This window comes from Aotus nancymaae, unplaced genomic scaffold (genome assembly GCF_030222135.1).
Source record: "Aotus nancymaae isolate 86718 unplaced genomic scaffold, 86718_ANA_hifiasm-v0.15.2.pri h1tg000006l, whole genome shotgun sequence".
Classification (NCBI taxonomy): domain Eukaryota; kingdom Metazoa; phylum Chordata; class Mammalia; order Primates; family Aotidae; genus Aotus; species Aotus nancymaae.
In genome coordinates this window covers 50213933-50240775 of record NW_026988417.1, presented here as the reverse complement: position 1 = coordinate 50240775, position 26843 = coordinate 50213933, and the positions used below count along the sequence as shown (strand labels likewise).

The following is a 26843-nucleotide window of genomic DNA, read 5'->3' as shown; positions in this document are numbered from 1 at the left end:
TGCTGGAGAGAAGAGACCATATGCAGTCTGAGAATGGAAGCAGAGAAGAGCCTGGGGCATACTCATGGGCCTTCGATAAGGCAAGAGAAGTAGGAAGGCAGGCTGGAGCAAGACTAGACAGCCTAGAATTCCAGGCCAAACACTGGGATTAAAGAAAAAACAAACCCAGAAATCTTTATAGCAATGTCAAGTTTTGCAGCATATTTGTACAATACTGTTTGCACCTAAGAGAAAGACAATTAGAATCAAGTTTTTGACTGTATAATTTTATATGGGTTGTGTCAGTATAGGGCACCACCCTCCCTGCTTAATAAGGCGAACTGGCCATGGCAAAACTTATCAGGCACATGAAGAAGCTGGTCTCAACAGCTTCACATTACTCCATCAAGGTAGTCACTACTACCACAAGCTGAGATTTCAAGAGCTAATCTGCCTAATATCACGCAGCGGTAAGTGGCAGAGACAGGGTGGCACTGGGATTTGAACCAAGTTTGAGCCTGGGCACCAAGACCTGGTATTACTTTCCTATGAAAAGTCAGGCTGGTGAGGAAAATTAGCCAGACTCCTAACACAGGGGCCTGTCAACTGCTTCTAACCCAAGATTTCTCACACATGACAGCAAAAACATTTGGAAAGAAAAGACTTCTTTGTTTTGTGGTCAATTAGCATTCAATCCTGTCTGTAATAAAATAATGGCAATCGCCTGACTGAAATGTGGGTCTGTTTTTCACTGATTATTGACGCGTTCCTGGCCACACAATTCCCTCTTGATTTTAAAAGGATTCCTTTTCATTACAGGTCACTTTTCACCCCTTCCCTTTCCTTTCAGGAGACATTTCTGCAGGTGTAGATGTCACATCAATAAAGGCAGTCATGACTGAGGGTGTGTGGGTGCCTAATTCATTCTTAATAGGATTATGTCATTCGGGTGCTTCCTTTGTTTTAAGCTGGAAGAACTCTCAGCCTCTGGGTTCCAGTGGTCTGGACGGTACCACCTGGGCATGCAGGATGCTTCACCCACATGACAGTACCCAACTAATACATATCAAGCACCTCCCTTCAAGCAGAAGTGGAACGTAACTCTGTTCCAGAAGCAAGTAATAAAGACTTCGGGTGGAGCAAGGATATCTCATTTTGAAATAACCTCTCTTCAAAACCCAAGCCAACAAGAATACAAGTCACTTTCTTGGGATTCCTGATGTCAACCTGTTCTATTATTTTACTGTTCATGTTTTAGACAGTCTCTTTTTGAAGGAAACATGGCAGTCAGATTAGATTAAGCCACATGAAATTGCTATTTTTTTCTGCCAAAAATGGCAGCAAATTCACACGAATATCAAAAATTAGGTTGATGTTAATGAATCAACCTAATAATAATCATAGTTATGTGCAAAATGTTTAGAATGTTCTATTTTTCAATTTAAATAGAGATCTCAGGTTGTAAGACTAAAATGAGAAAATATCGCACATATGAAAATTCTTAATCAGTATCTGTTGAATCAGTTATATAAATCCTAGTGTGATCTGATAGTCCTACACATATTTTGTGAAAACTGAGTAAAAACTTTGTCAGGACGAATGCACTTTAATACTTAAAAGTTTAATCTCACAAATCGCAACAATCGAATGACTCCACTCGTTTTATATATTTACATTTTATTAGAATTCTTCAGAACTGTCAACAGTTGGACAACATACAGGAATAAAACACGTGGAACACCAACATCCTTTAAACTTACACCGCTTACATATTTACACATAAAGTTACTGTATATATAAAAAATATTTTCAAGGACTCATGGGCTTGGGAATATTCAAAAGACATTATTGCTACATTTCAATATTTACAAAAAAGCCACAAAATAATTTCAAACATTAAGCCACTGCAAAGAAACATCTGATGTAAGAAAAAATTATAAAAATATAAACTTTCAAGAATATCCAAGACTAAACTCTCAATGAAGCGCCCCTGTAGTACCTAGACGTCTATAACTAACACCCACTTTTCTTACTATAATTGAAGTCAATAGAAACACAAAGGAATTTTTCAGACAAAGTATGGCAAACAACAATCTCTTGGGTGACAACATAACCCCAAAATCTGTTAACTTTGGAAAGGTGCGAGAGTGTAGAACTCCAGTGCAAATGGTCACTTCCAGATAATGGCCACAGTTCTCTAAATGTAATCTAAGGAACGTAGAAGGGGGAAACCGTAAAGGCAACCTTTGAAGACGACAAACAGACTTTGCCATGTACACATTTACCTTTTATATTGGGCAGTGAGGAAGGAGAGTTTTTTTTTTTTTTTTTTTTAAAAAGGTCAACTGTAAGAATAATATCCAGGCTACAGTCAAAGGGTAAAATTTAAATGTTTCAGTGAGACAGTAGCATCATGGAAGGTTTAAGGAACAGATACAGTAGGATGAGTCTAAATAACAGAGTGCCTTACGTGCAGGTGGACTGCAAATACATAGGGACTGATGCCTTCCACTTCCTCTGCACTGCTATGGAAGCTTCTGGTAAGCTACTCTAGATAGCTATGCGAAAAGAAACGAGCAGTACTAATGATGAAAGCCAAGTTACTTTTTGGATACTAAAGGACCCTCTTGGACTCAGGGCAAGAATAGCCCTCCAAATATTTGTCTACACGCATACAAACGTACAAACACATACATACTTATATAGATACTGGCCTGGCGTCCAGGACATGCCTGTGAAGGAGGCTGAATCTAAACTTTATTTCCTGCTACATAAGAATCCAAACTAAAACGGCAGTGTTTTCTCACTCCTGTGGGAGCCATGCAGTGAATCAGTAACTCTGTCAAACAGCATTAATTCCATTGAGTACAATGCCATTCTGAAGCTGATCGTCTTGTTCTGCAGAATCTATAGAGTTAAGTTCATCAGCTAAAAGAGGAGATTTTGTTCAGACTGTGCTTGGTGGTTATACTGTTTCCTTAAAAAAATGGTATTAACTGTTTCCTTCAAATTTATATGGCTCTGAATCTACTTCTATACAGAGTGGACATAATGGCAGGGTTGTATACAGAAACGAAACCTTATGGTGTTTTCCCCTCAAATGTATGAACACGGACAATTTACAGATGAGTATATACAAGTGCTGGCTGGGGAGGCCTTCTCTCCAATTCAACACTCTAATAGCAACCTCTATTTAAAAACCAGGTCAGTACAAAAGCTTAGTGCAGTGGCCCATGGAAGAGCATCTTTTATTCACACTTGGGGATCATTTTTATCATGGCCTATGTCTCATTCCCAGCATGAAATATTAGATGTTCATACTCTGTCCTTTGTTCTAATAATGTTCTGTTTTCCACAGAAAGGACTCAGGTTTTCAGCTTCTAAGCTTGTTGCATCATCATACTACTATGGATGATTCTGAAGGCCAAATGTGATTGCTACCATTTATTCATGTAAGCTATCAACCATGTTTTCGAGCAGAATTGGAGGAGCCTTGGAAAGAACTCTGGGCATGCAGCCCATACCTCCCTCTCTTTTGTCCAAATCAGAATGTTTGCTGTTTGGTAGGAGCTACGGTGCTATGGAGAATATATACAGTTCGAACCTTTGCAGTAGGATGGTGGCTGATGACAAAAATCATCGACCACTAAAGTGTGCTCAGAAAGACAGGACTGTGGTGGGGTGCCCACTATCCCGGAGTTGGATGCAAGCTGAAAGAAAACAAAATAACCATCATGGAAGCCAAAAGAACAGATCATTCCTGGAGGGGGTGACCCGAACTCTCATTCTGCTCAGACGTCGTCGCGCACAAGCAGAGGCTGAGAGGAGGACGCGGTGCTGCCAACGGAATTGATCCGCACGGAATGGTCCACCACGGGCTTCTGCTGACTGGGGCTGCAGTTTGTTAAGTTGGAGTAAATCTGGGGAAAACAAGTCCACAGTCAATACACCAGTCCCTGCAATGAACACAGCAGCAAAAGGCATACTTACAGCGTCAAGATCGCAACTAATGGATGGAAACTCTTAAGAGAAGTGGTTTACAAGAACTTTGTGTCCAAAACCCAAGTCATGCTGACAAAACGAATACAAGCTTTGTTTTCTCATTCATTTTTCCCAAGGAAATAACTTTATACAAGAACTGGGGACAAAACACATGCAAGGCCAGTTCTTCTGATGGGGCACACCAGGGAGAGCAAGCACAATCTAACCTATTTAAAAGGCTTATAAACCTCTATAGCCAACTACAACCCAACAACCAATATAATTTGCTGAGAAACCCATGGCCCTTCAGAATCAAAGCAATTGGGTGGAAAATGCTGTTTAATTTGAAATATGCTTTGACACCCAGAAGAACAAGCTTTAGCCCAAAAATATCAATGGTATGCTATTTAGAAAAAAAAAAGATAGCTCCAAGCACATAGCCCAGAAAAGAAAGCAGCTTAAAAAAATCTGAGTCAAAGTATCACTAATTCTTCCGTAAAAGCAAGAAAGGAAATAATGGATTTGAGTTTTCATTCCCCCGACTTCCCAAATCACTGGGAGGGATCTCCCAACTTCAAACAGCTCTTCATTCTATATGGTTTGTGGGCATGACAGCTATCTGCCATTTTCTGGCTATGCTTGTTTGATCAGAAGGCTTATTTCACTGCAGTAACAAGCTGTCTTTTCTACGCTTTTATTCTAGTTCACATCACCCCAAGCCTCCAAAGGATGAATGGCCCTGACATGTGAGAGGGAGAAAATACTGACCCCATGACCAGCACTTGAGACGGGGGAGGAAACATGGCAAATCCTTACGGAAACTTCTACTTCCACGCTTCTGAGTGCAGAACTCTCCACCCTTCCCCCTCAATCTCACATCCTTCTTTGGCTCAGAACAGAGGGGCTGGGCAGAAAGAACTGGTTTCCATTGATTTACTTCCCCTACCTGAAGCCCAATTTACAACCTAAGATGAGGAGAGAAGGGGTTGGGAGGTTAGTCCTCACCCTGAAAGCCTGAGGAGGAGGACACCCCTGGAACTGGGAGAAGGGGGATTCTGTGCCTGGCCAGGGTATACTCACATGATTGGTGCTCTCCGAAATCTGCTTCTCAATAAGTTGAACAATTTGCTTGAAGGTTGGCCTTTTTAGGGGATCTGCATCCCAGCAAGTCTTCATTATGTCATACCTACAAGATAAGGGCCATTTACTATCCCCTCCTCAACGCCCTCAGCCTGTTTTCAAATGTATGACACCCAACAACTTCAGTAATAATTCCAGGGCTATGCAACTGGACGTATGGACTGACATACGGATAAAATAAAACAACACTGCATGTATGAAATGTTGTTGAAACTTTCTGTATTTTTGGTGACAAAAAGATTATGAAGATAAACTACATAAATGACATTTGACCAGCGTGTCATAAAGGAAACAGGTGACATTTCAAACTGTGTTATGAAAACCCTCCACATCTGGGTTTCTGTCTTTAAAAAGAAAAATAAAAGGGGAAATGTGATCTAAAGGAAAAACTTCTCAGCTCTTACATTTCAGCAGGTGCGTGTTCAGGGCTGAGCATCCGGAAGCCTTCCTTGATCATCTTGTAGAACTTAGAATCGACTGGCATTCCAGGATAGGGGCTGCTTCCTGAGACAGTTTGCAAATCAGTGTTAATCACAAGGAAGCAGGACACTTATGAAACCTCAAGAAGATGCTGTTAGTCTAATGAAGGTGTCTTTGGCAAAGATCATTTTACCTAAAGAGAACAGCTCCCAAAGAAAAATCCCATAGGACCAGACGTCACTTTCAAATGTGTACACACAATTGAAGATGCTCTCAGGTGCCATCCACTTCACAGGTAATCGAGCCTGTAATAGAAACACAACAGAGTCAACAGTGTTAATTCAGAAGCTCAACAAAACTGAACAGAAGATATTTTTTTTGATGCTGCTGTTGCTAAAAGATGGGGTGAGAACTTGAGTACCATTTCACAAAGACCTTTTACCTTTATGATCTCAGCTGATCCCAACTACCTCTGAAATACATGGCTCACAAGTGCATTATCCCCATTTTAAGCTGTGAACACTATGTCAGTACAGCATGGTGATTAAGAGCACAAGTGTCAGAGATGACCAGACATTTCAGCCCTGGCTCCACTATGCGCCTTAGGTAATGCAGAGATTTGTTAGCTGCCACTGAATATGTCCCTCTCCTTCCTTAAAAACAGAAATACGGCCTCTCACAATTATGACTACATTTCCCAGCCTCCTTTGCAGCTAGCTGTAGTCAGGTGACTCGGTTTTAGCCACTAAGTTGTTAAGTGCTGTATGCCAACTTCAGGAAAACCTCCTTAAAATACAGCTGGCATGTGCCCCGTGCCTCGTGTATGTGATGGCCGGCTATCTACCTGGTGGTCATCTTGGACCATGAACATGGGGTTACACCCAGGAATGGTTAAGCATGCAAAGGAAAGACTTGGCCTGGAGTACTCCATGGAACCTTTATACCAATCCTGGCCTGCTACCCCTAGACTTCTTTTATTTTGGGTTTTCTTTTAAAACCCAAAATTCTAATACACGGGGAAAGTCACTAAAATATTTGTAATTAAACATCAGTATCTTCTTCTGTAAAAAAAAATAAATACTTTTAATTTTACAAATTCTCCTGTGGGTTAAATAAGGTAATATGGGTAAAAATGCTTAGCACTGCCTGACTCAGTGCTATCTGAAAAATTGCCTAGAATAAAGGCAAGTACTCGATAGACAGTAGTGGCTTGTGATGATCATAACTCTTTGGGGAACTCTCTCCATTAAAGTTGACCTAAACTTCCTATAACTATTCCTCTTAGATGCATTCTGGATTCCTAATCTTAATCTGCCATAAAAAGCTAAATCAACCCTTCTCTGAATCAACTTAGGATTGAAAACTGGGAAAGCTTTTTCTTCTTTTTTTTTTTTTTCTTAAAGTTATTTTAGTCAGTTAAAAAAAAAAAAGCCTTCCCTTCCTATATGTTGTGCTAAATCCTATAAGGGCTCTTAAACTAAGATCTACAGGTGTCAAATTCAGGGGCCTGTGAACTTGGAAAGGAAAAATGACATCCTTACTTTCACTAATTTCTAGATGAAGTTTAGCATTTCTTTAAATTACTAATGAAGGTGATAAGCCACAGTAGTATCAGCTGTACCTGTGACTTTGTCATGAACAGTAATCATAAATACCTTCATATCCTATTAAGTCTTTACATGCATCTCAATATCCTATTTAATCACCACTCTAAAATTACAGTGGTTTTCAGAAAAAAAAATTAGCAAAACTCACAATTGCTTTTACATCAACCTAATAGAACCTGTTACTCTCTGTCGTAAACACATGTACTGACACATCACAAATTTACTTAATATCCTGATAGCTACTTCGATTTAACTGTTTTCCTTGGCAATCCTATGTATTTCATCACAGGCGTTGAAAACAATGTTCTGATAACGGTTCCACAGGCTTTACCAGACTCTAAAAGGGGCCATGACATGAAAAAATGATGAAGAACTCATGTGAAAGGAAGAACTTCAGAGAACTTGACACAACAAGGAGGTCTCAAATGATGATGACATACATGCTAGGCAGTAACATGTGTGAGTTTCCTTGTTCTTACCTTGTTTCAGAAATTCTCCTTACCCACCAGCCTGGTGAAAGCAATGCCTGTGATTGGTTAGTTCAATTGTAGACTCCTTGAGCTGGAGTCTACAATCTGGAAGCCTGATGGGGCTGAATCCCTTTGGCAATTCAAACTAAGGTCACTACTAACCAATAACAACACAGTATATAACCATTGTCAGGATTATTTATAAGACATCTATAAAGATCAGTAACAGTATGTCTGGCACATTCTAAGCACTTTACATCTATTAACTCCTTTAATCCTCAAAATAACTTTCTGAGTCAGGAATCACTATTATTCCCAAGGGGAGAAAAGTCAAGATTCAGAGGTGTTGCGTAAGTCTTGACAATATTATACAGCCATGAAATAATGGAGGCAGATTACAGAATTAATCAAGACTGGGCCTAGAGGTTGCCACCTTTTTTCTCCTCCCTTTGGTTAATATTCAGAGGCCTAGATAATGAACGACTTGTCATTCTTCCTTCCAAAATCACACCAGGATGAAGAGTAGTTGTTTTTATTATCACTCCTGATGATGATATCTAGCTTCAGGGCAGACTTCTCAGAAATTCATGCTTTGGCCAGGAGATAAATGCAGCCACACTTTTATAAAACCAAGTCAAGTACAGGCTACCGGTAGAGACGCCATAGTGATGAGAGAGAAAACATTACATTATCATAAGGGGCACAAAAATCCACCTCCAGGAATAAATCTGGACTGTGGAAATGGGCCCAGGAAGAAAAAGACATAGAAGAATGTACAGGGCAATATGGTTTTCCATGGCGATGGGATGCCACTCTGGAAATCACAGGCTCTGGGTCCTGCCCTGTGTCACCTCAGACAAAAAGCACGAAAATATACTACACCTTAGTTTCTCCAACTTTTAAAATAGGAAGACACTGCAATTATAGGGCAAGAGTTTGTTCTGAGGATTCAATAAAAATTGGCAATGAAATACAGCACTTTGAAAAACATTTGCTATGTTCCACAAACTCATTATTACTTATGAACCTATTTAATAGCTCTCCATGAATTCTAGGATCCAACATTCTATATGGCTAACTCTGAACATGATCTTAGATTTTAATCTTTTTCACACGGCATGTCAATCCCCCAAAATTTCTCCTGCTGTGACCTTCAATGATCTACATTTGTTACAGTTGAACAAAATCAAGTTCATTGCTATTCTCAGGCTGTAATGAAAATTAAGGCTATTTCTGTTTCCTTCACGTGCCCCATAATTACACAATTAGAATTAGGAATTCCATTATTGAATGTTAGTTGTAGTAATGTTCAGCATACCATGGAAATTTTGCTGAAGTACATTTAATTTGACTGCTAAAATGTGTGATATCTCAAGACAGGATTTACATTATGAAAATCATAGGTAACAATTTTTATTGAAAGTTGAAACTAAAACTCCTTTGCAGGACTGTCAAGCAGAGAATAGGTACTCACGTTTCCTTTAACCACATAATTAGAATCATTCTTGATGTCTCTGGCTAGACCAAAATCACAAATCTTTGTGATTCGACCATGAGTAAGGAGGATATTTCTGGCTGCCAAGTCTCTGTGAATACACTATTCGGTTGGGGAAGAAAAGAAAACCATTTAAATTCATTTTAACTTGTAAAGAGTGAAAACTAACTTTTTAATATTAGAGTGTTGCTTATATTATAAAAAATCCAATACTTTTGTTTTAAAGTATTCAGTACACCAAAAATAAAAATCAAACGTATGCCTTGAATGATGTTCACATAATCAAGAGTCTAATTACTATAATCTCTTTCAAAAGCAATTCTAATAAATGCTATTTTCTTCTCAGGACTGCTTTTATTCGTAGGAAAATACATAAGAAATAGTCATATCATATTGTTGAAACTGGAAATTCATTTTGCGTGCATCTCTTTGAATGTCCTTTCACAGAGTTCCTAACATGCCTTTGCAACTTCAATTTGACATCTCCCAAGGACACACGGAAGAAGGTCTTTATTTCAGCCATCCTGTATCCTTTCTTAGTTTGGTAATTGTTGGGAAATGTCACCCATGACATTTAAGTGTAGGACTGGCAACCTCATTCTATTCGGTTAACCTTATGTCCTAAGGAATTCCTCTCACCCTTCCACAGACCATGCTCCTAGTCTTAGTTCCATCATTCTTTTTCCATTCCTATCCTTCTCCCAAGTGTTTATTATACTCTCTTGACCCCTTATTTCCTGACACTTCATAAGCCATGCATGTAATGCTTGGGTCTAACTTCAATAAAACTCAAGTCTATGCTTCACCCCAAGCCTTGTAACTACGAGGTGCCCTGTGCTTTTACTGATAAAATGATTCTGTTCTCTAGGAACATATCCTATATCCTAAAAGCCAGAAGTTTTAAATGAATTCACTGCATATAAAAGAATATTCATAGAAAACTCATTTAGACAGGCTTGCACTTTAAAGCTTATAAATTAGAACAGGAATTCCAAAGAGACAGCAGTTGGAACATGAAGAAACCAAATTTCCTCTGCTTTTGGTTACCACACTTCAAAATGACACTCTGCCTTCTAACTATGGCTCTAAAATTCTGTTTAAAAAGCAAAACAAAACAAAACACAAAACTCTTTTGAGAATCACTCCCACTTACATTCTTGGAGGCGAGGAAAGCCATGCCCTTTGCCACCTGGTAAGAAAAGCTCAGCAAGTCTTCTAAGTCTAGGGCCAACTCGTCATCCTCCATAATGGCAGGAGTCACATCTCTTTCTATGTATGAGCCTGTGAGGAAGGGAGGGTTTTTCTTAGCAATTAAAATCATAAAGGTTAGGAAAGGAAAAGACAGTGGCAATGACAATACCAAAGGCTGGTAATGAATGAACTAATGTGAACTTGCAGGCAGATCACCTCCCTGGTGTTCAGGAAAGGTAGATGCTGAATCACAAAGTTAATATTTAACAATCGTAGGCTGGGTTACAAAATCCGTAGAAGAGAGGAATGGCGAATTAATACAAAGATCCTGTCTATAGTAAGATGCTCAGGCACAAAAATATATACTCTAACCCCAAACACCCACTTGCAACCCTAACTGCCATCGACCATGGCATGGCTACGATAAAGCAGAACTGTTCTGCATCACCGCTACTGGGAACGACGTTGTATTCCACATTAGCACGATATATATATACATACTCTCTGTAAATAAAGTTGCTCTTGTTGCTTGATAGGTGGGTACCCACCTACTCTCGCAGATCTCCTTTTCTCGGCCTTGGTTGGGACAACATAAGAAACTCCAGGTTTCATGTCCATGTATTCATTAGTACTATCGCTGCTGGGAGAGATGAAATAAGTCATGACTGAATCAAGTGGGACGAGCAGAAGGGCACTCACGGGTCAGGCTTTCCCTCTTCATACCCTTTGCTACATAATAGACTGGACTGACTTGAGGAAAGTAAAATATGAATGAAGAGTTTGAAAATCTTGTTCTGTAAGATATGAGTTTTTAATATTCAATATTAGGGTCCATGCCCAGAAATTAGGTGTCCTTTTTGTGTTTAATCATAGAGGGACCCAGGTTAGAAATTTCCCATCTCTTGACACATGGATTTAATGGGAAACAAAAATGGTATCCTGTATTACCTCAAATTCTCTAAATGAGCCCCGGGAAACAAGATGAAAGAAAGACAAAGAAGAGCTTCTAAGACGTGTTATCGGGGAGGCAGAGATCATTAACATATAGTGACTGATGGAATAAGGTTTAAAAAAAAAATCAAGTTGGTTCAGATAAACACCAATAATTTGGATGATTTTCTGAACCATCTGGACCTCTTCAATCTGCAACATTTGGCTGGAGACTCTTCAAGATTTCTAGTACTTCCTGCTTCTGATTAGCATAGAAACACCATGACAACAATCTCCTTCAGAGTGTGCTGGTGGTTCCAATCCCATATGGGATCCCAAAGCACAAAGAACATTACACAGGATTGAACAATTTAGGCCATTATTTCAGAAAGTTAAAGAATATATATGTGGCCAAGTTTTCGGAAAGAGGCAAAATGGCTCATTTCTTCATATAATGAGCACATGCCCAGGAGAAACTAATAAAAGGTGGTTTTGTACAGAATTCTACTACCACTTTAAACTACTCAAGTTTATAGGAAAAAAAAATAAAAAGTTTCACCTGGGGTTTTAAACTTTAGCCAGAGGTACAGAAAATGGCTCTAAAAGGTAATCGCCCATCAATATTATTTACTGAGGTCTCCTTGAGGGCCTGGTGTTAAGAGTTCAGGAGGCAACATCTTGCCATCATAAGATGCAGGGGATATAGTGCATAAAAAGGATAAGAGAAATCTCCCACCCAACTGCAGTGTAGGGGATTGGCCTAGATAACCATGACTTCTACTGGGCGAAGTAAATCTAGGAAGTCTTCTCAAATGGTGGCTCTTAACAGCACTTCCAAAGAAAGAATAGGCAAAGTTCTTTTCTGGTTGTAAATCAAACTCGAAGCTCTTTATAGATGATTCAAATTCAGAATGGCATCTATGATGAAAGAGATGAGAATGGTGTCTAGAATTTTTTAAAATGTGCTGGAGTGGTTATGTCTTTTAATAGCATGATGAATTAAAAGGGGTAAGAGGCAAGGTATATAGGAATAATTCAGAGGTCAATGGCAAAAAGCCTATGTGTAGAGATAGAGATATGTTCAGAGCTCTTTGTCATTCTGCTAAAGGTTTTAAAGGACTTTACTGTGGCAACTTGAGAGGCTTTAGCATTTTCCCTATAAACCGTGTTTCACTGGAAACATGCATATAGTACCAAGCTCAGCGGTATAAATGGAAATACATGCAGGACAGAACCGTAAGAAACAGAAATAGAATTCATTCAGTTGCATGGAGCTGAAGTGTAGAAAAAAGTAAAAATGCATTTTTTAAAAATCAGCAAAAATCCAGGTTTAACACAGTTTGAATCTTTAAAAACACAACTTGAACTTTCTAAACTGTTAATCACATTTAAATGATTTAATAATTTTGATTTCATACCTCAGAGTACCTCAGTTCATTTTTTAAAGAATCAGGCTTGATTGCAAACCCTTATGACCCCATGAACTACCTGTCAACAGCTAACTATTTATGTAAATCAGTCTTACCAGGAAGACTCCTTTGAATGCAGAAGATTCTTATAAAGTGCAGCTTCTGCATGATCTTCTTGCTTTGAGCAAATAAATGAATCACGTTTTCTTCTCAAAAAATTCAAAAGATCACCATAGCAACAATATTCTGTAATGACCAGGGTGGGCCCTACAAGCACATAAGAAAAGGTTAGAAGGAGGTGAGATATGTATATTAATTCTGCCTCCCATAAAAATACCCAAGGGTGGTCATGGCCATTAATATTCAGCTTCAGTGGATAAGCCTACTTAGTCCCAATACAATCCTATATATAACACTGCTTATCAAAAGCAGCATTATGTGGAGTAACATAAAACAAGCAAGCCTCTTTTAACCTGAATTTCTAAGTGACATTAGTATTCGGGGCCAAGTGACTGCTGGTTTTACAGACAGAAGTTACTGCTTTCAAAGGTTCTACTATCATCAAGCTTCCTACGTGAATCCTTTGATTCACTTCTGTTTACAGCAGGGCTTCACGTGCTCTCTGTAACGTTATTATGGAAATAATGAAGGCACAAACTGTGGCATAGTGGGGACATGAGCCACATGGAGCAGCCAGCTGGGATGAGACTGGAAAGTGAGTGAAAACCTAAAATGACCTGTGTTCTGAGCACTACTAGTTGAAAAATTTTTTTGGTGTTATGAATGTTTAAAACTGTAGTTCGGAGGTAATAGGCAACTAATTAACTTGGGTAAGAAATTTCCTCATGAACAATTCATGATGCGGTGAAGCAACATTTACAGGAGTTGTTTGAAGACATTACATAAAGCTGTCAACTTCACGGTGCATCTCCAGGAACAGCTCATTTTACACATCTTTGTTTCTTTCAACTGAAATACTTTCTGCAAACATCACAGACATCCTTGATGGGAACCTCAACTAAGGCTTCAAATTGGAAACTTATTTTTACAGAAGTGAAATGTTTGCCTCACTTGGTGTATATTTGGGAACTAGTAGGCTTAGGCACCTATTTTAAACTATACTATGCAAATGAATATTAACCCTTTCAGTGGCTACATATGATCAAGAAAGATATAAAGCTTACAAGATAAGAGAAGCCTTCTGGTCGGGATGAGCTACTCAAGAAGCCAATGTTGTTGATGTTACAAACACGACAGTAACTGGTGTATGTCCTGGGCTGTTCTACCCCATAATAATAAAATTAAAATCTGCATTCTTAAGAACATTAAGGAAAACAAAATCTAGCAAGAGAGAACAACAGTCTGGGTAAAAGTCTTCCAGCAATTTATAATCCAGCATTGTCAAAATCATATTAAAATGCCATCTTTGGATAACTTAACAAAAAAAGGCAATTTGGACATAGCTTTACCTCCAATGGTGCAGGCTCCAAGAAGATTCACAATATTCATATGATTACCAAGGTAACTCAAGACTTTGAGTTCAGACATGAGGGCTTCCCGTTCTGTTAAATGCGCACTTGCTAAAATTGGAAACATGCATTTTAGCAAAAAGCACATTTGGCAAACTCACGTCAAGTGCATGCAGTACCATACAGGAACTTACGTTTGAGCATCTTTACAGCGACAGTCATGGCCGTGTCCGACTTAATTAAGCCATAAGCAGTTGCCTCAACAACCTTCCCGAAAGCACCAGCACCCAGGGTTTTCCCTGTAGGAAGAAGACAACAAGGTAAGTGGTGGTGGTGCCGGTGGTGGACCTGAAGGACCATTTGTGTAGTTTCAAAATCAATTAAGGAATTAAGGACAATTTTGTCTAGAGACATTTTCCTATACTGTTCTCTATGCCAAACCTATCAGAGGGGGTGCAATTTCACAGAAAACTCATTGTTTCAGGTGGAACAAAACAAATGAAGCCACTGGAGTTCCTTAAATTCACTGTTATAAGTACCCAAAAAGGTGACATGGAAAACCCCTGTTTCATACTGACCAAAACTCAGTCTGTTTCTGGGAAACTCCCATTTGTGATCATAAGGAAGTTGTGTTGGGTCTATGTAAACATAATTATTTCCATTTATCTCCTCAACAACCTTCCACTGTACTTCATACATGGGTTTCTGTGTGGAGAAAGGCAAAGACAGATCACCTTTTAGTTACTGTCTCAGTCATTAGAGCACTCTGCAGAGAGAACAAATAAATGGTTACCTGTAAATATTTGTAGGTCAGAATCATCACAATAATGCACATCATGCCAGCTACGATTACGAAACCAATCAGCAAAGGAGTGAACAGGGTGTGGGGTTGGATTTGCTCTAAAATGAGAGAAATGTGGAATCACAAACTATTGGCAGGATGGGATCTCTGCCATAGCCACGCACTCCCAAATCGACCCACCTCCCCGCTCACAGTCCATGGCAAGATACAAAGCTGTGTGAGTCTCAGAGCCCCACCTTTGTTATATTGTACTCTTGTTATTCAAATGAATCTTTAAAAATATAACTTGAAACCAGAATATTGAAGAGTAAAAGTTGAGATTTCCGTAGAACAGGAATAATTTATGCTGTTTTTCAATGAAAAGCAACATCTGAATGCACTTTGTACTTCAATCAAATTTCTGCCTTGTACAACTTTAAAAAGAAGCTTCCTTTATAGACGGTTTATATTTTCTTCTTTACGCTTTCCTGTATTTTCCATATTTTCTACACTGAGCATGAACATCTTTCACAACCACAAAAAACATTTTTAAGGTATTCTTTTCATTGCCCTGTCTGAAAAAATCGATGATGTAGAACAATGGAAGATTCTTCCCCTCATTACTCAAAACCTGGGAAAATATGCCACTTTTTGGCACTAGTCTTTGCCAACTCAAAAAAAACAAAACCCCAAGAAGGCCTAAAAAGTAAGGGCCCAGTCTCTTTGTTTCTTACTTTGTACCAATTCATCAATTTGTCCACAAGGATCATTTAAATTATTTAAGACAGTTAGTCACACATGAATCAAATTTTAAGTATTTTAAAGAAATAAGTTGTTAACATGACCTCATAAAGGCAGTGTTAATTTCTGGATGCAGTGTCTGGCAAAGTATTAAAATAATTCATTTTAAATAACTGAAATTAAATTTTAGATTGTTCCAATTTGTTTGGGTGTAAGGTAAATATATTCCCCCATTTGCTTTCTCTACCCCTTTTTAATGGAGACAATTGAAATTTACAACTAACTATATAATAGAGACAAACATATAAAATATATAAAGTAGCATGGTTAAAATTACTCTGGTAAAAGCATATACTTTATTAACACACTAGTACAAAATGAAACATAGCGGGTTTGATGACGGTATGGTGCGATGTACGTATTACCAGACATGACATGGTCAATGTTGGAATGAACTTAAAATCATGACAGATATGGTGGACAGAGCCTAAACATCCCCTTAAATTGGATTAAAAAGAAATATACCTTTGTTGTTACCTTTAAATGCAAAGTTAAAATAGGCAGAAGTCTTGCCCACATCGTTGTAAGCCTTACATTCAACCGTGCCATTGTGCTTGAATGCACTAGAATCTATAGAGCTCTGAACCACTAGTTTTCCAAATGGTGGCCCAGATGTGTTTTGTATCTGCACATCCACTGGCAGTACAGGAGCAGAGCATCTAAAGAGGAAAAAACAAAAGCCCAGGCTTACTCTAGGAAAACAAATAAACCCTTGGGATGTGGCATACTTTTCAAACAAAGTTAGAGGTTCATAATCAACAGAAAACGTCCTTTTACAAGTGTCTGATGAGGAATAAGCACTTTGGTGACTTAGTGAGTGAAAAAAAGCACCATGGAAGAAAAGAAAGGGGAGAGGAAGCTTTGGAGTCAGATGTGGGTTTGAATCCTGACGAGTTGCTTTAACCCCCACCAAGACTGAGTTTCTACAACTGTAAAATGGGGATGGTAATACCCATTGCAAAGGGTTACTGAAAGGATTGGAAAGGAATTCAATAAAATGGCAGGCATATATGCTGGTACACAGTAGATCCCTAAAATAAACAAGTTTCAAAAGATACATGAATGGTTGAAAAGAAATAGCACAGAGGAGGAAAGCATAAAAAAATCTTCATGGGGCCAGAAATGGTAGCTCACACCTGTAATCCCAGCACTTCAGGAGACCAAGGCAGGCGGATCACCTGAGGTCAGGAGTTCAAGACCAGCCTGGACAACATGGCAAAATCCCATCTCTACTGAAAAGAGTTAGCTGGGCATGGTGGCAGGCACCTGTAATTCCAGTTACTCAGGAGGCTGAGGCAGGGGAATCACTTGAACCCAGGAGGCAGAGGTTGCAATGAACCAAGATCACTTCATTGCACTCCAGCCTGGGCAACAGAGCAAGACTCCTTACAAAAAAAAAAAAAAAAAAAAAATTCAAGGAGGCAAACCAGGAAATAGTCAAAGTGAGGACCAAAGTTTGAGTTCTAAGCAGGAAGGCCTGGTTGTACTGCAGGTGGCTGAGACCACCACTATGAGGGATCCTTTCCATAAGCCAGACCCTGACTTTCCTATTCTAGACAGCTAGCTATTCCCTGTTCCCCTTAACACCTACCTACATTCATTGTTTATTCGATCTATTATGTGTCTCTACCCACTAGAACAAGCTTTTCCAACCTGCAGCCCGCATGTGGCCCAGGATGGCTTTGAATGTGACCTAATATAAATTCATAAACCTTAAAACCTTATAAGAATTTTTGCAATTTTTTTTTTTTTTTTTGGCTCATCAGCTATCATTAGTGTTACTGCCTTTCATGTGTGGCCTAAGACAGTGGTCTTCCTCTGATGTGGCCCAGGGAAGCCAAAAGATTGAACTAGAATATAAAGGCAGAGAGACTCGGGTGTGTTCTATCCATTAGAATAGTGTCTGATACCCACTCGCCACTCCCTGTATAACTGCTAAATGAATGCCTATAACTACAGGGCTTGCTTCCACTGCGGCCGCTCCTCCCAGGGGCCTTGAAAAGGAGACCCCAAAAGAAAATACGCTCCTAAAACCCAGCTGAAAACAGCAATCTGATATAACCCCTTCCAACTTGTTGTGATAAAGTGGCTTATTCCATGAAAAATAAAATTTCCGTGATCATACTGACTATTTAATTGTGAGGTTAACCTGGGCTTTTAAAGCCTGAGCATAAAATAGAAACTGATGGATAAAAACAGCTGTGGTGACCCCATTTTCGTCTTCAGGTAATGCAAAAGGACAACTTGAGGCTAAGTGCGGATGGTGAGGGGCAAGCAGCACCATGCCAGATGTTCTCTGTTCAGGGGCTGGGCACCTAATCAAGAAGAAATCCTTTTTAAAAGCGGTCGCTTGCAAACACCATATGTATGTTGTAATTGTGCGATCATTACTTTTTGGTAACTTGGCAATTAACTACTGAGGTAATTTTTTCATGATAACTACAGTCACATTTCCCACACACATTACCTCCTGTGTATAGAATGGAAATCTAATTACTCTGTCCTGCAAAATTGCTTTATCTACCTGCAGGCTAGAAATTGCATGATAAATCCAGAAAGATAACCACCAAAACAGAGAAGTCATTCAGTAATCATTTTTCAGCAAACAAAATTAATGTCTACCAAGAAAAATACAGCAATTATCCCCTCTAAAAAGCCACATGGCTAGGAAAAAAAAAAACCCAATAATCAAAACAAAGCTTTATAAAAAAAAAAAAAATCAGAAAACCTATTTGAAATTCAACTGAATTGCAGCCCTTCCCCTCTGCATTATAAGCAGTGCCAAAAATAATCCTCTCACCTCTGCTCAGTTCCTGGACAAAAATACCAATCTATTGTGGGCTCTGGGAATCCTGCTGCCACACATTGGAGCATGCCATTCATGAGCCTGTCGTAAGTCAGGATTTCTGGTTTTGCTGCAGGAAAACAGAAGTGGCCATATGTCAGAGTGCTGAAAAACCTTAGCAACATTCACTTCACTCCCTCTCTAATCCTTACAACCTTCCTGAGGCTGCTGAGGAGCCTGAGGGTGCACATTCAAAGTGCAGACTCTGAACCAGGGAGTAGAAGGTACAACGAGGTGGCTGTCAGGGTCCAACCCAGAACAGGTTTCCCAGAAGCAGCGGCCCAGCTCCAGAGGGGACGGCTGAGGCAGAGGTCGCAGGGCCACCTGCAGGGTTTCTGCTTTCAGGGAGTGGGGATCTGAGAGACTGCTTCTAATCAAGACTCTAGGACTTGAAAGTGTTCTATATGGAAAAGTCACTTTAAAGGATTCCTGCAAATGGGATTTCAAGTGACTGTACCTGCCCTAGGAATTTCAAGTTATTGTGGGAACTGGAATGGATGAAATTAGGAGTTAGAGGAGAAGATAAGCCCCACTCTCTCGCTCTTTCAGCAATTTTCTCCTTTGGCGGGGTAGAAGGGTGGTGCTGGTTAGAAGCTGAATCATTCTATTTACAGGGAAGCTAGCACATAAAGAGTAAAATAAGATATGGGCTTCACTCCAAATCTTTCAAATGCAAAACATGAACAGAAAACTAGAAGAGAAAACCAGCGTGAGATTTATCTATCTGTATATATATGAACCTGAATATACAAATATATGTCTATGAATCTGAATATATTCACTGTAACAGCAGAAATGCTCTAATTTGGTATTTCTGGGTAACTACAATAACCAGCTGATACTCAAGAATTTCTAATTTTTGAAGTTACTTACAAAGTAAAAGGAAGATGCATTTATTCTCAGTGGTTCTGATGGCAATACATCTGAAGGATTCTAACCCTTTGAGAATAAGTAAGCTCAACAGAAGCATCAGGATGGCAGAGATGGTGACACACTCACCCTGTACTTGGAAGTAGAGCATTGACTGCGCCAAGTCTAAGCACAGAATTACAGGAGCCCCATGAATAGTGGACAGATCCGAATACCAGCTCTTAAATTTCTCAGTTATTTGGCCCTGAGTATTTCTGAATCTCTCTCTAAATTTTTCTTTCCTCATGTATAAATGGGAATAATAACTGTGTCCATCTTATAGGGATGTTGAGACAATTAAATGAGACGGAGCATACAGAGAGCTAAGAATGATTTATAGAAATGAAACAATTTATTATCATTATTGCTGCGCGGTGGCTCACATGTATAATCTCAGCATTTTGGGAGGTTGAGGCAGTGGATTACCTGACATCAGGAGTTTGAGATTAGCCTGGGCAACATGGTTAAACCACATCTCTAAAGACACAAAAATTAGCCAGGCACGGTGGCATGTGCCTGTAGTCCCAGATACTTAGTAGGCTGAGGCAGGAGGATCACTTGAACCTGGGAGGCAGAGGTTGCAGTGAGCAGGGATAACACCACTGCACTCCGAGCCTGAGTGACACAGTGGGACTCCGCCTCAAAAAAAATTATTGTTAATTATTATTACTGAGTTATTCTTTTACAATCAGAATATCTATTTTTCTTGGGTAATCAATTTCACTAGAAATAAAGTGAGCTGTATTTGCCACTCTAAATAGTCTAAAAATTGCTTCTTTAAAATAGTCTGATAATGTGTATATTTTAACCCAATGCGCAGGGAATTCAACATCAATTATGTTGCAACTGATAGGGAAAATATATGCAGTGAGAAGGAAAGACTGACAGATCAGAAGCTTAGGAAGTTTATTTCCCCAAAGGAAGGTAACACTGATAAATGACATCTTTGTAGAACAACCTCTCAGCACCTCACCTCCCTGGAGGCAAACGAGTTGGCAGAGATCAGAGTATCCACATGCATGACACACCCACCTGTCACTCAACCTGGCCCTGCTGATGAGCAGGCCATTTGGCTAATGCAAACAAAAGAGCAACTCTCCAAAACAATCTCAAGGTAGGGGTATCCTTGAGAGTTCGGATCCAATGCCAGCTTTCACAAATAGAGCAAGAAGGCAAGCCATCGTCTTGTAAAAGCATCCATCTGGCAAGTTTCATTTAATTATCATGGGCAACTGTGTGATTGGGCTGAAAAGTAGGACACAACACAAAAAATCAGCGGACCCTTGGGAGAATGCTATTTGCTGGGGACTCTAGGTGTCATACTGTGGGTCTCTGGATTCAGTTTAAGTGTCACCTCCTTTTCCAAGCAAGCCTCAACTCTGATGCCAAGTAGGTTGGTCTCTCTTCTTTCTTTATTCCCAAAGGATTTAAGAACATCTGATGCTAGTAGGCAAGATCTTGGTCTGCCTCCTCCATCAGGCTCAGTGTTCTCAAGGGCAGGAACCACATCTTACTGTTGACTATACCTGTGACTCCTAGCTCAGTGTGACCCACAGCAAGGCTGAATGATGAAGACCCCACCCAAAGAAACAAGTCTCTAAGATTCCAAAGGCATTCAATTATAGAGTCACAAGAAGAGACCTGTGAGAACAGCCTAAACGTGACTTTCATAAATAGGGCACTATTTCTATTATTTTTGCAAAAGAGAGCCATGATAAGAAATCCAAGTGCCTGACTACATGAATTTTTTATAACATTGAGATGAATGATGAGTGGGACCAGTCTACACAAAGATGGTAGAGATAACTGAATAGGACTCAAATAGGAGCTAAGTTCATAAAACAGATGTCCTCATACCTATATTCCCTTTACACGCATACTTCCAAATGCTCATAATGCTACATGGGAAATTCTTAGTGGAATTAAATATTAACTCAATAGTGGGGGAAAAAGGCTGAAAGGACACCTTAAGAAGATGTGAACAATGTTTATCTCTGGGCAGTAGGGTTATGAAAAGTTTCTACTTTATTCTTTTATTTTTAATTTTATTTTGCAATGAACAGGTAGTGAACCTATAAAACATTTTTTAATTAAAAAATTGGAACAGCTCAAAATTACATAATCAATTCCACTTAGCTTTGGTTACAAGTGTGCTCTAACATCCAAGCCTTCTAGCGTGACACCTGGTAGCAGTTATACAACAGCCATGGCTGGCAGCGGTGTGGTCTGGCTGGCCTATTTGTTCCCGCGTGCCGGTTAATTAAGCACTTTTGTTAAGCTCCTATCCCAGGTGGGTCATAACCTGAGGCTAATTGAGCAGCTTTTGTCCTGTTGGCCTTAGGTTGGCCAACCAAGCTCACAGAGGCGCCTAAATCTTCAATATGCCTCAGACCCACTAAGGGAGAGGTTAAATGCACATTCCTGGGCCCCACCTCCAGAGATCTGGTAAGCTGAGGATATGACCCAGCAATGTATTTTTTAAAAAGGGCCTTTAAAGAACCCTGATCAGGGCCAGGACTAGAGTGAGGCAAGAGAAGCACCCAGGGCATAAAAATAAGGCACTCACCCTAAAGGACCTATGAGTTGGTACCTGTGAGTGAGGCCCTCCTTACATTTCACATCCTAGGTGCCTTTCTTGCCTCACCTCTGTCCAGCCCTTTCCCTAATGTTGATGCTAAGATACCTGCTTCTGAAAAGAATGAGACACACTAGTACAGCAGGAGCTGTACATGGCAAGTTGCATTATGAAAATGTTTAATGCATAAAGAATGAGCCAGGTAGAAATCTAATTCCTAAAAATGAAAATTTGGGCTCATCTGCATTTGGTAAGTGCCTCAATGCACCGTGTTTGGCATTAAATATACATCTTGCCTTTAAAGATACATAACTCTCCACAGTTCTCCAGGTTAAATCTGAGCTGTGGCTTCTTAGATATTCTGCAATAAGCAGTATAGCAAATGACACATTCCCTAATTCCTCCCAAGTTGGAGGTTTAGATAAGCCTAAGAGGTGTATAAGTTACGCATTTCCTGCGGTGATTAAAAAAAACAGCCTTTTCGCCTTTAAAAACATTGTGGACCTGAGTCATTCTGATATCTCCAATAACACCGATCAGCTTGTAGGCAGATTTCAGATGCTTGTAACTCTACTGAGAATTTTTTGCTCATGCAATTAAAAATCCTACACATCCATTGATTTACCCCACAGATTTGTGATCTTGGAAAATATTCCTTTTCATCACCATCAGGTCCATGAGGAAAGCAAGAACAAAATGAATTTTTAAGAACATGGTAAAGACAACAAAGCCAGGCTGGTGGCTGAAAGGCAGTACACACGCAAGTGGTCTTTCTTCAACTAAATGCGGGGAGGCATTTTTGAGTAGACTTCTCTTATCCCAGCCACTTTAACCAACTTCTGCTATAAAGGCACATTTGCCCACACTTTATAATCAGCAGGACAAAAAACACAAACACTTACGTCTCCAAATAATAAAAGACTAAGTGAAGAGGGATCAGAAGGATGAATTTGTTTTTAAAATTCAAGGTCTGCTGGTGTTTAATGGTAATGAAACAATGCTTTTCTGTAATTTGTCACTATCCTGGTTTTGGTCTGCGTAAAACCTACACTTGTGCCATAACACCATTAATAATAAAGAAAATTAAGTCAGCTAAAATTGGAGTATAAAAATAACCCAACTTTATTTATAAAAGGAGTATTACACTTTTTAAAAAATTCCCAGAATAGATATTTTGGACATACATTATGTCTTATACATTCTTAAAGATACTCCAGAAATTGGCATATGGACACTTTAACAGAAGTTTATTTAACAAACAAAATAGAATTTCAACTACAATCTCCTGTATCCATTTATTTTTAATGGTGACTGTCATTTTAAAAAGAAGAAAATCATTCTCTTAATGAAGGGATGTTCTCAACAAGGGGTCAGCAAATTTTTACCATAAAGGGCGAGATAAATATTTCAGGTAAATATTTTAAATTTGTGGGCCATAAGAGTCTTTCCTGCAATTCAGCTGCAGAGCTGAAGTAGTACAAATGTGCCCACAGACATTCTATAATCAAACAGGCATGGCTGTTACCAATAAAACTTTCCTTGTGGACACTGACATTTGAGTTGTATTCTCATGACTCATGAAATCTCTTGTTTTTTTTTCCCAACCATTTAAAAATAAATTCAAAAACATTCTTAGTTCGTGAGCTATTCAAAAGCAGACTACAGGCCGGGTACAGCGGCTCACACCTGTAATCCCAGCACTTTGGGAGGCCAAGGCAGGAGGATCATTTGAGGTCAGGCGTTAGAGACCAGCCTAGCCAACATGGTGAAACCCCATCTCTACTAAAAATACAAAAATAAGCCAGGCATGGTGGTGGGTGCCTGTAATCTCAGCTACTAGGGAGGCAGAGGCAGGAGAATTGCTTGAACCTGGGAAGTAGAGGTTGAAGTGAGCCCAATATTGTGCCACTGGACTACAGTTTAAGCAACAGAGCAAGATTCTGTCTGAAAAGCAAACAAACAAACAAACAACAACAACAAAAAAAAAACAGGCTACAGGCCAATTTTGGCCAGCAGGCTATAGTTCTACCTTGTTCTAAACAGCCATCAAAAAGCTATCTCCATCATGAGATTACGTTGAAAAATGATGAAACTACTTGGAGAGAGACTTCTTGAGCCAGAATCACTGCTCAATTTACAGGAGCACCATTGCTGTATCACCTAGCCGTGGAGAGGAAGTCCTGTACACACATCACAATGCCACCCTGCTTGGTGCTGAGGAGTGCAGGCATGGGACAAAAGGCTCTTTCTTCCTACTCTGGAAAAGTAGCTAATTCATTTTGCCACATAATTCAGAAGTGGAGGAGAAGGGTATTGACAGAATGCCCCTGGAAACATTATGTCTCCATTCTTGCATTAATTTAAATTTCCCTATATTACAGGTGATCTTGCATACATCCGTAAATGAAGGAGGCTAATGTGATGTAAAAACAAATGGCTCAATAGAAAAGAAAATCTCCACAGAGTGCGAGTCCACAATATAAAAGGGACTACTCTTACTGCTTTTAGCAAGGTCTGTGTATCCAAGTTTAGAGTCAATTCCAGCAGAAGTTTACATGGCTACACACCTAACTTTTCCACCATCAATATAAAAAAATGGCCAAACCACACAAACTGGGGCAACCAAGGGCTATGGATCCAGACAGGTTACCTGGTTCTCTTACAGGTGCAGTGTTTATATCAAGGCCCATTTAGCAAAACACCCACCAGACCAACTTTCCTATGAGAGAGGGAGGAACAGTGATGACGCCAACCTCTGAGGAGAGAAAGATGTCTGGCTACGTTCAGAGCTACTTCTGTTAAATTTTTTTAGAATAGAAGAGAATCAAGTTCTACTTTAAAAGTAGGTTGCCATTATCTTTTTGTTTCCAATTTAAACATCTATAACAATTCGTGCCTCCACAGAGATACTCTTCATAAGGAGAAAGAGATATTAGAGTGTCACATCAAAAACAACATTCATAATTCCCGAGCAATTTGAGAACAAAAACTCATTTCAAGTTCAGGAAGAGAAAATAAAAACACAGTTCAAACACTGTCAGATATCTCAAATGAACACACATTATCTATAAAAAGATTAATGTGAAAAGACAAGCAGTGATTTTTACATAGATTAGCTACCACACTAAGAAGATCTGAAAATTATTCCCTTTAGTTTAGAACTGTCCTGGAAGCCAGCACAGTGTATCTGCCATATCACATGTTGAAGACAGAGCATGAAAGATAACGCCAGATGATAACCTTATTAACTTCCAGCCACCTAAGCAAGGTCACTCATTAGAGATTAAACAAGATAATTATAAACTTTAAATAATCATCTGGCAGATTTCTTTTAAAATTCAGTCACATCATTGCAGAGTCCTGCCTCAATCCTGGATGTCTCGAAACTGCATCAGGCACGGGCTAGAGAAATTATGAAAGATCCATACACTGAGCTACCAAATGATGTTACAGAAGATATTCACAACGCTTTTATGCAACATCAAAAATCCAAGTTAGAAAGCAATATGACCTCATTTTTATAAAAAAAAATTAATGGTCTGGAGGAATATATATAATAAGGAATATTAGTAATGATAATCTATAAAATGTAAATAGACATAAAAAGTAAAAATAAACTTAAAACTTGATTTTTATTTTTGCTTATTTACATTTCCTAATTGTTCTACCCTTCACATGCTTTTGTAATAAAAAATTGTTTTAATTTAAAAACATATGCATACAAATGTTCACACAAACCAAGTTATGTTCCAGTTACTGTTGCATACTTAGAACTTTCAAAAGCAAATAAATAAATCAAAAAGGAGTTCTATTCAGCACTTTAGTGTTTAAAAATTCCAATATTTAATATAAGAGGTCGTCACTCTAATAGAATCCACCTAATGGGGGAAGACACTGAAAAGCAAAGATTTTCAAGCAAAAATCAACAGCAAGTCTTAAAATTTGTAGCCTGTAACACAAGTATGATTTGGATACCCATGTGTTTGAAAGGTCCATTTAAAAAAAAATGGAAATAAACTAATAGGTTTATTATTAAATAAGTTAATTGGTTAAGTGGTGGGAAGACATTTCCATCTTCCAAAAAAGGTGAAGTTCTAGTAACTTTGCTCTCTTTGTTTTATGAGATCTTCTTGAAGGGCACGGGGGCCTTAAGGCCCAATTCTGAGTTCTTGCAGGCAAGCCTGCCATTATTATTTTACTCTGGATAAGGATACTTGGAGATTCCAGCCAGGTGGGCGACCCAGAGAGCTGGCAAACAGGTGAAGCCATCTATATGGCTGGCTTCACAGGTCTATGATACAGTTTGAATATTTATTCCCTTCAAATCTCATGTTTAAAAACTGATCCTGAATACTGGAGGTGGGGCCTGATGGGAGGTATCCGGGTCATGGGGGCAGATCTTTCCTGACTAGCTTGGTGCTGTCCTAGAAGTAATGAGAGACTTCTTGCACTATTGGTTCTTTGGAGGTCCGATTTTTAAAAACAGCCTGGCACCCTCCTTCTCCTCTCTATTTCCTCCTCTCTTGCCATGTGATGCTGTTCTCCTTCCCCTTCCACCGTGAGTGGAAGCTTCCTGAAGGCCTCACCAGAAGCAGCTGTTTCTTACAGCCTGCAGAATTGTGAGCCAAATAAATCACCCAGCCTCAGGCATTCCTTTACAGCAACACAAATGCACTGACAGTCCACCTGCGATCACTTCTGGCTGGCCAAAAGCTAGCTGGCTATGTGCTTTATCTGCAGGAGCTTCTCCCTGGAATTGGTTCAGCCATCCATAACTGGATTTAACTATGACCAAAAATACATAAAAGGCAGCCCAGACTCTGAGAACATGGTCAAAGGGG

General features: G+C 39.3%; 1 protein-coding gene across 8 annotated transcripts in view; it reads right to left on the bottom strand.

Moving 5' to 3' along the window:
- Positions 1-1636: 1636 nt before the first annotated feature.
- Positions 1637-26843, bottom strand: part of KIT (KIT proto-oncogene, receptor tyrosine kinase) — an 82438-nt gene continuing 57231 nt past the window's right edge. For 2 of the 8 annotated variants that reach the window (XM_021670366.2, XM_012441165.2), the window contains exons 8-21: positions 18474-18588; positions 16139-16332; positions 14885-14991; positions 14670-14796; positions 14286-14390; positions 14092-14202; positions 12739-12889; positions 10832-10923; positions 10246-10373; positions 9072-9194; positions 5714-5825; positions 5505-5604; positions 5041-5146; positions 1637-3899 (exon numbers count right to left, since the gene is read on the bottom strand). In XM_021670366.2, coding sequence (XP_021526041.2) covers positions 3771-3899; positions 5041-5146; positions 5505-5604; positions 5714-5825; positions 9072-9194; positions 10246-10373; positions 10832-10923; positions 12739-12889; positions 14092-14202; positions 14286-14390; positions 14670-14796; positions 14885-14991; positions 16139-16332; positions 18474-18588 — 1700 coding nt within the window. In that variant the 3' untranslated portion in view covers positions 1637-3770. The remainder of the gene's footprint in view (positions 3900-5040; positions 5147-5504; positions 5605-5713; positions 5826-9071; positions 9195-10245; positions 10374-10831; positions 10924-12738; positions 12890-14091; positions 14203-14285; positions 14391-14669; positions 14797-14884; positions 14992-16138; positions 16333-18473; positions 18589-26843) is intronic. The other 6 variants (XM_012441166.3, XM_064367205.1, XM_012441167.3 and 3 more) reach the window with 3 other exon arrangements.